Source organism: Zingiber officinale, chromosome 1A, assembly GCF_018446385.1.
Source record: "Zingiber officinale cultivar Zhangliang chromosome 1A, Zo_v1.1, whole genome shotgun sequence".
NCBI classification, from domain to species: Eukaryota; Viridiplantae; Streptophyta; class Magnoliopsida; order Zingiberales; family Zingiberaceae; genus Zingiber; species Zingiber officinale.
In genome coordinates, this window is record NC_055987.1 from 67,526,393 (window position 1) to 67,539,063 (window position 12,671).

General features: G+C 35.0%; 1 protein-coding gene across 1 annotated transcript in view; it reads left to right on the plus strand.

Annotated features, from left to right (window-relative positions):
• LOC122025893 (glyoxysomal fatty acid beta-oxidation multifunctional protein MFP-a-like) overlaps nt 1-11,892 on the plus strand; it is a 46,879-nt gene extending 34,987 nt beyond the window's left edge. The window contains exon 15 of the mRNA XM_042584695.1: nt 11,657-11,892. Within this exon, the coding sequence (XP_042440629.1) occupies nt 11,657-11,877 (221 nt within the window). The 3' untranslated portion in view covers nt 11,878-11,892. The remainder of the gene's footprint in view (nt 1-11,656) is intronic.
• The last annotated feature ends 779 nt before the right edge of the window (nt 11,893-12,671 follow it).

Here is a 12,671-nt window from a genome sequence, read left to right on the forward strand (position 1 = left end):
TATGTCGTCAAATAATAAAAATATCGATCCCATACAGATTGATGATTAAGCACAAATTGATTTTGCACGACAAATTATTTAGATGTTCGAAAGTTGGTTGAGAGTAACTAGAGATTGAGAGAGAGAGAGAGAGAGAGAGAGCTAAAGAGAGAGGAAAGCAAGTGATCAACAGAGAAAAGTTGGTTTGGGGGAATGTGTAGGATCGATGCGTGCTAGAGGGGGGTGAATAACACTCGTGACTTTTTCACTCGTTTCGGGAAACACATAATAACGCAGTGGAAGATAGAAAGAGACGAGCAGCAATGCTAACAAGGTTTCTTTTATTTGATTCAGAGCCTGTGACGACTCCTACTCCAAGGCTCACGATCGTCGATCAGTTTCGTTAGATCCGAAAATTCTTTACAAATATGCAAGTACAAGTATTGAAAAGACAAAGTTTACCGACAACAAATGATTAGCAGTTGTTCGTTGATTGTCGGAGCAGCAGTTAGGCGTTGTTGAGTTGTTCCGGAGCAGTGCACACGTAAGAAGATCATTCTGAATGTCTTGTGAAGCAACTGGTCAATCTCTCCTTTTATAGCTGATCCAGATCCACTGATTTCGGGATCAGGTTTGACTCGTCGCCTGATCGGTCGACTGATCCTGCCTGAATTGGCCCAGCTTCTCGTCCAGCTTCTGCCGCTTTGGATGAGTCCTCGTTTGGTCGACCGATCCCGTCGTTCGGTCGACCGATCCTGCTGACCTCGTTGGTCTATCTGATCCGATCCACCTTGCCCGACCACGTCGACGCCTATCCACCATTCGGTTAACTGAACTCAGGTTCGGTTGACCGATCCTTTGGTCGAACCCGATCAGCTGGCTGGAATTCTACTCTGCTTGCTTGGAGGTTCGGTCGACTGATCAAAGCCGAAATTTCAACCTGCAAAATGTTAGTTTTCCTGCAAAACAGAGTTAGACTGAGTTAGACAAATAGCAAATAATAGTAAAGCAATATATATCTTTTGACAACCTTTGGATTGTCTGGTTCTGACTTTCGGATTTCCTCCGGAAACCCAAGGTCGAACTGACGCCTACTGTTTCCTCTTCGAGGAACGCGTTTTCACCTACTCCTCTCAAGAGAGTTACCTTTTGCCAGACTAGTCCTCCAGACCGACTTGACTTTTGTTCAGCGTCCGAGACTTCAGGTTTTCATGCTGAATGTCCGCTCCATGATCCGTCCAGACTTTCACCTGGTCCGCGACCATAAGGATTTTCACCTAGAGTCCCCTACTAGGATTTCGCCTAAAGCACTCGACCCGCCAAGGCTTCGCCCAATCTTCCGGATCAGGACTTCGTGCCTAACCGCAGCTAGGAGTTTCCTTTACCTAGGGTTACCTCCCCAAGGACCTAGGGTTATCTCCCCTAGGACCTAGGGTTACCGCCCTTAGGATTTTCCACCTGCCTAGAATCCACTAGGACTTTTGCCTAAGAACACTTTAGGACTTTCCTACAAGGTCATTCACACTTGTTAGACAACAAGTAACCTTAACTTTGAACTATTTGCTATAATCAAAACATATGTTCGATCGTCTGGTGTTCCTTGCACCAACAATCTCCCTTTTTTGATTATGCCAACCTAGTTCAAATTTAACTAAAGCATAACAAAAATTAATGTAATACGGAATTTAAGCATGAGCATAAGTAAAACAATTTAACATATTTAAAGAAAAGCTCCCCCTTATGCTTTCCTTTATTACAAAAAATTATGTTTAATTTAATTTTAACCTTTCTCTCCCCCTTTGACATAAATAAAAAAGAATACAAGTAGAGAGAAAATAGTTTAACTTGAAAAGATAGTATTTAAAAAGGGTAAATTTTAATCTATTTAACTTTAAGCTCCCCTGAAATCATCAATTTCTTAGCTTTATCCTTAAAAACTTAGCTAACTTTTGAAATTTGAAAAGCTCTTTGTCAAGTGCTTAGCTTTTAAAAAAAATGTATAAAATCTTAGTTAAGAAAAAAGATTAAAAAAACTTAGTTAAGTAGTTAAAAAAAACCTCAGTAAAAAGTACTTTTTTTTTTATTCTACCAAATATAAAAATATATTAAAAAATATTTAAGCTTGCTTTTTAAAATTGGTTAAACAAAAAACTTAACTTGTTTTTAAAGCTTAAAAAAAACTTTTAAAGGATACTTAAAGATTTTGAGAAATATCTTAGCTTTTTCCTTTAATCAAAACTTTAACCCTAAAAAAAAAACTTTAACAAGTACTTAACTTTTGAAGAAATTTTAAATAAATCTAGTTAAGTACTTAGCATTTTGGGAAAGATTTCAAATAAACTTAGTTAAAAATAATTTTTCAAAAATTTATTTTTTCAGATAGAAATATTTGAACTTCCTTTTTTAAATAAAATATTTAAAGTTGCTTTTAAAAAAAAAACATAAAATACTTTTGACTTTTAAAAATCAATTAACTTAACTCCCTTTTTCTCCCCCTTGATTAATGCCTCAAAATGATTTAAGTAAATTATTTAAGTTTAGGTATCCTAAAGTCCAAGCATGGGATAAAGAGCATATTTAAAATTTTATTTTCTTGATTTTCTATCTCACTCTTTCTAAGTTATTAAACATGTTAAGTTTATGTGTTTGTGTGAGATGGAGTTTGGTTAGATGTTGATCTTGAGTTTAAGAATTAAAAATGTTTAAGTTTACCTTTTGAATTTGGATTTGATTTTAAGATTGAATTTTGAAAGATATTTAAGTTTGAAAAAATATTTATGATATTCAAAAATATTTAAGTTTGAGTTTCAAAAATAATTTAAAGTTAAATTTTGAATTTAAAATTTAAATTTAGATTAAACTTTAAATTTTAAAATTATGATTAACAGTTGAAAATATTTAAGATTTTGAAATTAAAATTTAAAATTAATTATGATTTGAAAATTAATTAACATTTGAAAATATTTAAGATTTTGAAATTAAAATTTGAATTAATTAAAGTTTTAAAATTAATCAAGTTTTAAAATTAACTTTGAATTTGGTTGGGTTGAATTAGGTTAGACTAATTCTCAAGTTAAACCTAAATTCATCTAATCTTTTCTAGATTGTCAATCAGGGAACCTTATAGGTTCTGTGAGATGGTTAATTTAGATTCAATTCTAAGGATTGATGTACGTATGAGTTAGACTAAGGTTTAACAGTTAGTCCATTAAACTCTCATTTCAATAATTGACTTCTAGACTCTGGCGAGGCACTAGATCTTCTTGGGTATTAGATCATCAACCACTTCTAGACAGTCTTTTCAAAAATTAAATATTTAATTTTCTTCTTGAAAATCCTAGGTCTAATTAGTCAAGTGTAGATCAAACTTAAATCCTTATCTAATTATTCTAGATTAAGCAATTAATAATCATGACTGACATTTATCAATTAATTAATTATATCTATGTTCATGGTAATTATGCATGGATCAAACAAATCAAGCACTAATTAGTTAATTTTAAGTTGCAAGTTTTAAGTTAACCTTTTAAGTTGAGTTTTAAGTTTAAGTTATTAATTTATGGTATATTGATTAGTTTCTTAATTAAAAGGCACTTGATTATAGCTTGGTTTGTAGAGTTTAAGTTTCACCTTAGACTTGTAACCTAAGTCTAGATTTTGTGAATTGGTTAAGTTATTAATAATTTTTTCTAATTTATCAATTTTATCTTTTAAAATATTATTTTGTTGTTCTAATTTTCTAAAAGTTAATTTCTTATTTCTATTAAATAATTTTGAGTTATATAGATTTGAATGAACTTTATTCATTAGCATGAATATTTGATTTTTGGGAGGAATCTAAACCCTATATCAATCAGGATTAGTTAGGGTACCGACATGTGTTGCAAAAATTTAATTTTTTTTTTGTAATATAAATTTACTAACCTTGATTTCTCCCTATGGATTTTTGAGTTTTCTTTCTGGGCATTGACTTTTGTTGTGACTCATCCGTTTGCACTTAGAGTATTCAATGTGCTCGTTCCCTTTCCGGACTCCTAGCATCGATTTCTCCTTCTCCTCCTCCTCCTCCTCCTCCAGTTGTGTCGTCCGAATCTTACGAGTAGGGCACTAGTTTCTCTGGTTCCCTCTCTCCCTCCACTTAAAACAAGTTCTATGAAATTTAAAATTTGAATTTATAATTTTACCTTTTAGATCCATTCTAGGATTCTCCCCCTTAACTATTGTCATCTTGAATTCAGACTCAGATTTAGCTATCTTTTCCTGGGCCATCAGTGCTATGAAATCGGTCTAATCCGATTCCTCTGAGTCTGATCCAGAGGTTGACTCTGGGGATTTATTCTCGGATTCGAACTCAGGTTCGACTTGGTCTTTTGGTTTTGATGGAATCTCATGAAGCTCGATCAATTTTTCCCAAAGCTCCTTAGCGTTGTTGAACTTTCCAACTCAATCAAGCTCTTTATTTGTCAGTCCACATAGGAGAGTACATATTGCTTTTGTATCAGCTTCGATTTTTCTCCTTGTTTGTGCATCCCACTTGTCACAGGCGATAGACACACCTTCTTCGATGGAGAGTATTAATCCGATTTGGATTATGGCTCATATCTCCACCTAGGTCTTTAGTTGGTACTCCATCTGGTCTTTTCAGTACCCGAAATTCTTGTCGGACAAGAGCGGTGGGTGTGCGGTGCTATAATCTTTCTTGGTAAGCCATTTAAAAGAGCTCTTGCACAACAAAACAAAAACTTTCCCAATATTATGTCTTGGCTTAGTAATGTGGGAGATAAAGAAGTTATTCGAGTAGTATTGCACAAATTTCGAGGAAAATACTAAAATAATAATAAAAAAATATTATGAGAAAATTTTGTTAAATGTAATATTTCATAAACTCTGATTAATGGTGAAAAAGTAAAAGTGAATTTTTCAAAAAATAAATTTGAAGGGAAAATGAAAGGCATAAGAATATTTTATAAACAAAAAAGATGTATAATTTCCTTTTTCAAAAAGGACCTCCTGTTCGATGGATGGTTTCACCAATTCAGAGCGGCTTAGTTCTGATATCATTTGTAGGATCGATGCGTGTTAGAGGAGGGGGAGATGAATAACACTCGTGACTTTTTTACTCGTTTCGGAAAACATAGAATAACACAGCAGAAGATAGAAAGAGACGATGAGCAATGCTAACAAAGTTTCTTTTACTTGGTTCAGAGTCTGTGACGACTCCTACTCTAAGGCCGACGATTGCTTCGTTGGACAATCATTATAGATCCGAAAATCTTTACAAATATGTAAGTACAAGTATTGAAAAGACAGATACCGACAACAAACAATTAGCAGTTGTTCGTTGATTGTCGGAGTAGCAGTTAGGCGTTGTTGAGTTGTTTCGGAGCAGCGCACACGTAAAAAGATTGTTCTGAATGTCTTGTGAAGCAACTGGTCGATCCTTCCTTTTATAGCCAACCCAGACCTAATCTAGATCCACTGATCTCAGGATCAGGTTTGACTCGTCGCCTGATCGGTCAACCGATCCTGCCTGAATCGGCCTAGCTTCCTGTCCAGCTTCTGTCGCTTCGGATGAGTTCTCGTTCGATCGACCGATCTCCCTGTTCGGTCGACCGATCCTGCTGACCTCGCTGGCCTATCTGATCTGATCCACCCTGCCCGACCACGTTCATGCCTATCCACCGTTCGGTCGACCGTTTCTTCGGTTGAACCCGATCAGCTGGTTGGAATTCTACTCTGCTTGCTTGGAGGTTCGGTTGACCGATCAAGGCTAAAACTTCAACATGCAAAATGTTAGTTTCCCTACAAAACAGAGTTAGACAAATAGCAAATAATAGTAAAGCAATATATAACTTTTGACAACCTTCCGACTATCCGGTTCTGACTTTCGGATTTTCTTCGGAAACCCTATATCGAATCAATGCCTACTACTCCCTTTTCGGAGAACGCGTCGTCACCTACTCCTCTTAAGAGAGTTACCTTTTGCCAGACCGGTCTTCCAGACCGACTGAACTTTTGCTTAGCACCCGAGACTTCAGGTCTTCATCCTGAACGTCCGTTCCACGACCCGTCCAAACTTTCACCTGGTCGGTGACCATCAGGATTTTGACCTAGAGTCCCCGACTCTAGGATTTCGCTCAAAGTACTCGACCCGCCAAGACTTAGCCCAATCCCCCAGATCAGGACTTCGTGTCTAACCGTAGTTAGGACTTTCCTTTACTTAGGATTACCTCCCCCTAGGACCTAGGGTTACCTTTCCCTAAGGTTTTCCACCTACTTAGAATTCTCTAGGATTTTTGCCTAAGAACACTTAGGACTTTCCTACAAGCTTATTCACACTTGTTAGGCAACAAGTAACCTTAACTTTGAACCTTTTGCCATAATCAAAACGTTCGATTGTCTGATACTCCCTGCACCAACAGAATGATTCTAGAAATTCAATTTCATTATGATGCTAGTTAATGTCCCTGTTCATCTCCTTATCTTTGTGGCTACACTGTAGGATTTCTAGCTAAAGTTCTCGGCCCAACCCCGCGAAGATTGCACCGGAGAGTTTATCCAAGTTCTAACGCCATTAAGTAAAGAAACAACTCTAGAAAGTCCGGTTAAAGGATTACCCTAAGGCTCCCTGGGTATACAATTCTAGAGTTGTCCGATTTACTTTCTAACAATAGATTAATGCAACTAAGTAGAAGAGGTAACCTAGAAAGTTCAGTTCAAGAGTTACCGTTTGTCACAAGCTCCCCGGTTATACACTTCTAGATTATATAGGTCACTTCCTAATATTGATTTGGGAAAACCCTGTAAACTCTAAGTAGATATTCCTTTATAAAGAATTGGTCTCCTAGAAAGCGGATCGTTCTAGAAAGTCCGTTTAAAGGGTTACCACTGTTCGTAGTTATACAATCTAGCACTTCTCCTCTATACGGTAACCAATCCACCACAATTCATATGCATACACTATACACATATTTCGTCAAACATGTACAAGATAAAACACACATAGAACATAGCATAAACACTTTATTGAACAAATAAATGACATACATAGTTCATACATCAACATTATATTATAAATACTCTCTACATCCTAAGAATCAGAGAATCTACTTCATTGCGAAGGATATACAAACCAAAGACACAAATTGAAACATTCTTATATTTAAAACATAAGATAGAGAAGAAGAAATGCTTATCGAGGAGATTGCCGGTGTCTTCGAGGTGTTTCCTTGCTCCGGAGGAGGATCGATAGTGCAGATCGGCGAAGAAAGAGGCTATCGGAAAACCCTTCCCAAAGGAAGGAGGCGGTGCCTCCAAACTAAGGATAAGTGAAAAGGGGAGGAGTTTCCCTTTTAGAGGCACAGGGCCATGTTCCCTGCCCTAGATGCGCATGGCCGTGCCTTTTGGCACGACCGTGCTGTATAGACGGTGAACAAGGAGGCACAATTGTGTGCCTCGATGAGAAAATGAGGCACGACCTGGCCGTGTGTCATACTGCTCGGAGGGGACACGACTGTGCCTTTGGGCACGACACGACTTATGGAACTCTATGGAGAGGGCACGGCATGCCCGTGTATGCTGTGGGAGGCACATGACATGCTGTGGGAGACACACGATAATCAAAATAAGTAAAGAGTAGATCTTTGAACTAATAGAATGAAAGTATGATATAAATAATGAAATAGGGTGCAACAAACATAAATTATATTAATGAAATACAAGTAGATGTACGTAAAGAATGCTTAGAAGCATATATAATCTATGCATATCACACCCAGACTTAAATTTTGCTTGTCTTCGAGGAAAAAGTACAATCTAGACTCATGTGGCTAAATATTGCATCGTAGTCTCTGGCGAATCAGTCTAATCCTATCAAATAATTTCATTAGCGAGCAAGATACAAGAATAGTTTGAATATAATTTAATTAATAGTTCTCCGTGCTTAGTGTAACAGTGACCTTAATTTTTCAAGTTTTTAATCCCTAAGCCTAGTCAAGTCGTCATAGGACTGTGTTCCTAACGATAGATACTTACCTGTCACATGTTTAGTTCATTTTTCTCAATCTACCCAAGGTCTCAAAGGCGTGCTTGATATCAAGAGAAACATAGCAGTTATTTCCCTAGTAACTTAATTCGGTCTCAAAGGGGTAACTCGCTAATTTCTAGTTACGACAACTATTTTTTTATATCCCTTATTCATTTTTTTAAAGTGATTGCAAGTAGAGATATTTTGATTTTTTCAAATGAGTTGACATGATTCGAGTCTCATCCAGTAATCAAAATGTAGTTTGAGAAATCACCACGGAAATACTAGTATTAATTAAGTTTTATGAATCATGACTATTTTCAGAGTTATCTATTATCAAAACTAGGTAAAGTGTAGGGAGATCTTAAAATAAGGTCAATATTTAAATTCTTATAGTAGGAACATTCATGCCAACATAGATAAAAAAGATAGATCATTAAATATACTAGCACCATAAGTCACAATAAACCATATGAGATCTAGAGCAAGCATGCTAGTATTTTTGTATTAAGGAGTAAATAATCATAACATGATGTATGATGCAACTAGAAAGATTTTATTATGCAAAAAAATATGACAAAAACTAATTTAAATCCTACACATCCTCCTAGATTTAAAATTTTCATTATCCTAATGAAAACAAAAAATCTACCATGGAGGAGGTTTTTAGAGTAGAAGTTACCAAGTGATAACTATAAATGATTGAGATATTGATGTGCTAAAAATACTCCTCTATCTGATGTTCACATTTCTCCACAACTTTGAATCCTACCAAAAGAAATTAGGCAAGAAAAATTAAGTAGAGAGATTAGGGTTATTATGAACATAGAAAAGAAACTTGAAAGAAACTAAAAGCTTAAATGAAAACAAAAAAGAATATGGGTTGCTTCACAAGAAGCGCTTGTTTAAGGTATTTGGTTCATCTAAATCTCGATCTAGGAGGCGTAAGAAATTTCATAACCCTTTTGCAAAGGGTTCTTAGCTCCTAAAAGACTATGCGCTCCTTCAAAGACTCATTCCAAGGTTGCTCCTTCTTTGATTGTTGTGCAAAATACGACCTGTCACCAAAATGCTCAAAAAAAATATTGGTTATTTGCTTTAGATATATCAAATACAATCTTACCATTGATAATCACCAAAAAGAGTGTATCGTCGAACATGTATTCACATGTGGGTTGGGGAGGCTCTTCTAGGACCTTAAGACGTGGAAGTATTTAAATTAGAGTAGTGCACTCTGTTGTCAAGGCCTCACTTACATGTTCCTCAAGCTCATCTTCATTATCTGCACTTATTTGACACTCCTCCCAAGTTGAGAGTCGAGTTGACATTCTAGTGCAAAGTGAGTCCTTGTTATTGCACTTAACATTCATATTCTGGATTTCCTCGTTCATTTGAGCTTGTGAGGTTAAGATGTCCTCCGCCATCTTCTCCATTCTATCCCACTGATGGTCCACAGTTGTCCTCCTTTTGATTGTTTCTGAAAAATTCCGAGGGTTCCTTCAACTAGGGCTATATGTGTGTGAATGTGATGAAGCCATTTCATCGAACTTTCTGTTGAGCTCATCTATCGATGTTTCCAAGTTACGTATCTTGATGCAATTTTTGATTATATTTGTTGATATCCTCCGAGATGTGTGTATGCATGCATCATGTGCATGGTCAAGCATGTGCTTATACATATGGGCTTGTGTGTTGGTACTTGATGTTTGATTACTCATTTAATGTTGATATGTGTGTTTGCAGGCGCGTGTATGTGCACTAGCACATGCACGTCTTGATACTTGATGAATTCATTACTTGTGTTCGATGATAATATTCTTTAATTATGATATTGCATTATGTTCTTTCATTAAGATATGTGTGTTGATACTTGATGAATTGATTACTCATATTTGACGTTGATATTCTTTGATTATGATATTGTATTAATTGATGTTCTTTCATTATGTTATGCTTGTGTGTCAATACTTAGTGAATTCTATTTATTGATACTTTATGAATTCATACTTGTATTAATTGATTGTAGCAATCAATTAAGACAAGTATGGATTCATTAAGTATCAATTAATTCTTGTATTAATTGATGTTCTTTCATTATGTTGTTTGTGTGTTGATACTTACTGAATTCTATTTGTTGATAATTCATACTTGTATTTGATGTTAATATTTGATGAATTTATTATTATTTAATTACGAAATTGTATTAGTTGGTCTTCTTTGGTTATGAAATTTTTGTAGTTCTTCGATTATGATATTGCATTAGTTGATGTGAATTTAGTTTTTCCTCTCACAACTAATTCTCTCCTTTCCTCCCCTTAAAGCAAACACAAGGGAAGAAGAGTCTGGAAACTTTATCAAAAAGGGAAGAGACAGGAAAGATAGTCCTTTCCATGCACAAATATACTTTAGAAAGATAAATAAGGTTACTAAGTAAAATACTAATTCCTTACGTCCTATTCTCTCCTTATCCCCTAAGGTGGAGGGTTAAAAATAGTTGGGTTGGTGTAAAGAGGGATTTAGGGTTTAGGGATACAACTCTTTTATCTTCCTTGTTAAAGATTCCTAACAAAGAATAACTATCCTCTATTCTCTCCCTCCCTTTTCTTTCCTTCTTATTCCAAGATCTAAACACACCCTATATTCCCTTAATTACTTGAATGGAAGCAGGAGGAATCAAAGGAGTGAAAAAATATTTATTAGAGTTGAGGAAGAAAAAAGTAAAAAAGGAATTAATTACATTCAAACCTTTCAATTACTAATGTTATGTTTTGCGCAACAAGGGAATTGTAGATTATAAACCAATTCCTTCTTCGTTAACTAAGGTTCAATGATTTAAGTAAATAAGGTGAGAGAAAACTGTACGTGATTCTTTTTTATCTGCTCACTTAAATAAGAGTCTCTCTAATTCTCTCTCCAATTAATAAAACAGTATAGTTTCAAGTTAAATATAAAAAGGATGGAAGATGTGCAAAAATAATGGAATTAAGTTGAATTGACTAAAAAATTATAAATGAGACCAAAGCTATTCTTCAATGTATAAACTAAAACAAGAGTTTGATGTGCATACTTTTTTATTGCATAAGAACTTAGTGATTAATACTTAATAACTGAATATCTTTTGTTTTTGTGATCCCCATGTCCCCTTGCATTAAGTATATATATATTGCAAGACAACAATATGGCCAACCATGTTTTGTGAAACGTATGGTGTCAAAAATAAGTGTGAGAATAGTGAAGAAAAATACATGAAAATTAGTCACTAAAACTGAGGTCACCATTGATTATCTGGTTAATGTAATTGGTAATAGAAATGTCATTATTTGCAAATACTAAGGGGGAACTGTAATAGATGTAAATAAGAGGAAAAATGAAGATGATACAGGGATATTTGAGAGAAAATCAACTTTTTTAATTGATAGATATGCACAATTAATTAAGGTTAAAAGTATACGGTGCAAAAATTGATTCAAATAAGTTTCCTGGGAATTATTGACAAGAATATTGCCTTATATAAACCTTGAATAGTAAACAGATTAAGAAAACTAGCGCAAAGGGTTTATATATTTAACCTCAAATAGTTGGAACATATGGAACATTCAACTTGTCGTTTATGATAGGACTTATCTGCCATTCTCATTATTCTTTTCGCAGGTGAAGCTACAGGCAAGGGATTTTATAAATATGATAACAAAAGAAAGGCCAGTTCTGATCCGGAAATATTGAAGTATATTGAGAAATCAAGGAACATTGCTGGAGTTACCCCTAAGCCTGAGGTTCTTTCACTTTTGTTTTTGGTCTTGATTTTATGTTTCTACTTCGGGTACTTCCTAGCTGTGAAATCATTTGTATATAAAAAGTTCGTGGGTATTTGATTCTCATATTGAATTTACATGCTTTCTTAGAAAATCCTGATTTTTTTTTTCGGAATACAAATTCATAAATTTGCCAGTCAAATAGTATGACATCAAAATAAGAATGCCTTAATCTTTTATTAGTAATACTTCTGTGTGTGTGTGTATAGAGAAATTTTACCCTGCACATCCGTGGGTGATTGAGAGCGATCCGCGTGCCTGGAAGCCCTTCTAGGCACCCTGGAGCGCTTGGATCGCACTTAGTCCACTGATGTGCAGGGTAAGGGTATATATATATATATATATATAGCTCAGGTTAAGTTGCCAACAATCAGATTTTATTTTCTATGAAGTAGGGGTCGGCTTTGCATCTTCTATATTAGTAGTATTTATCCTTCAAGTTAACATGTTGGATTTGGCTAGTTGAATTTTTTTGAATCCATTATGCCCACCCACAAGGGAATTAGAGGGATTATATAAATGTATAAGTTGATCTCTTTCACAATAATTACTACTTGGAACTTACTGATTATGAGTTATTAAATGTGGTTTTCTGCCTAACAATATGAACACAAAATCAGCAATTTTTGTAAATCTTTAAAAAAAATTCATATTTCTTTCAAAGTTCTTAATTTTTGCAAACCAATTAGCAGGCACTTTTTTCTGATCTGTTGTGGTTTGCTATTGGACTACCAATACCTGATGTAAACAAAAACCCAAGTCGTCAAGAGACAACAAATATGGAGTGAAATCTATATGAAGCACCAAATTGGATAAAATGAGACTAATTAGAAAGATCAATTTTATAAGTTCAC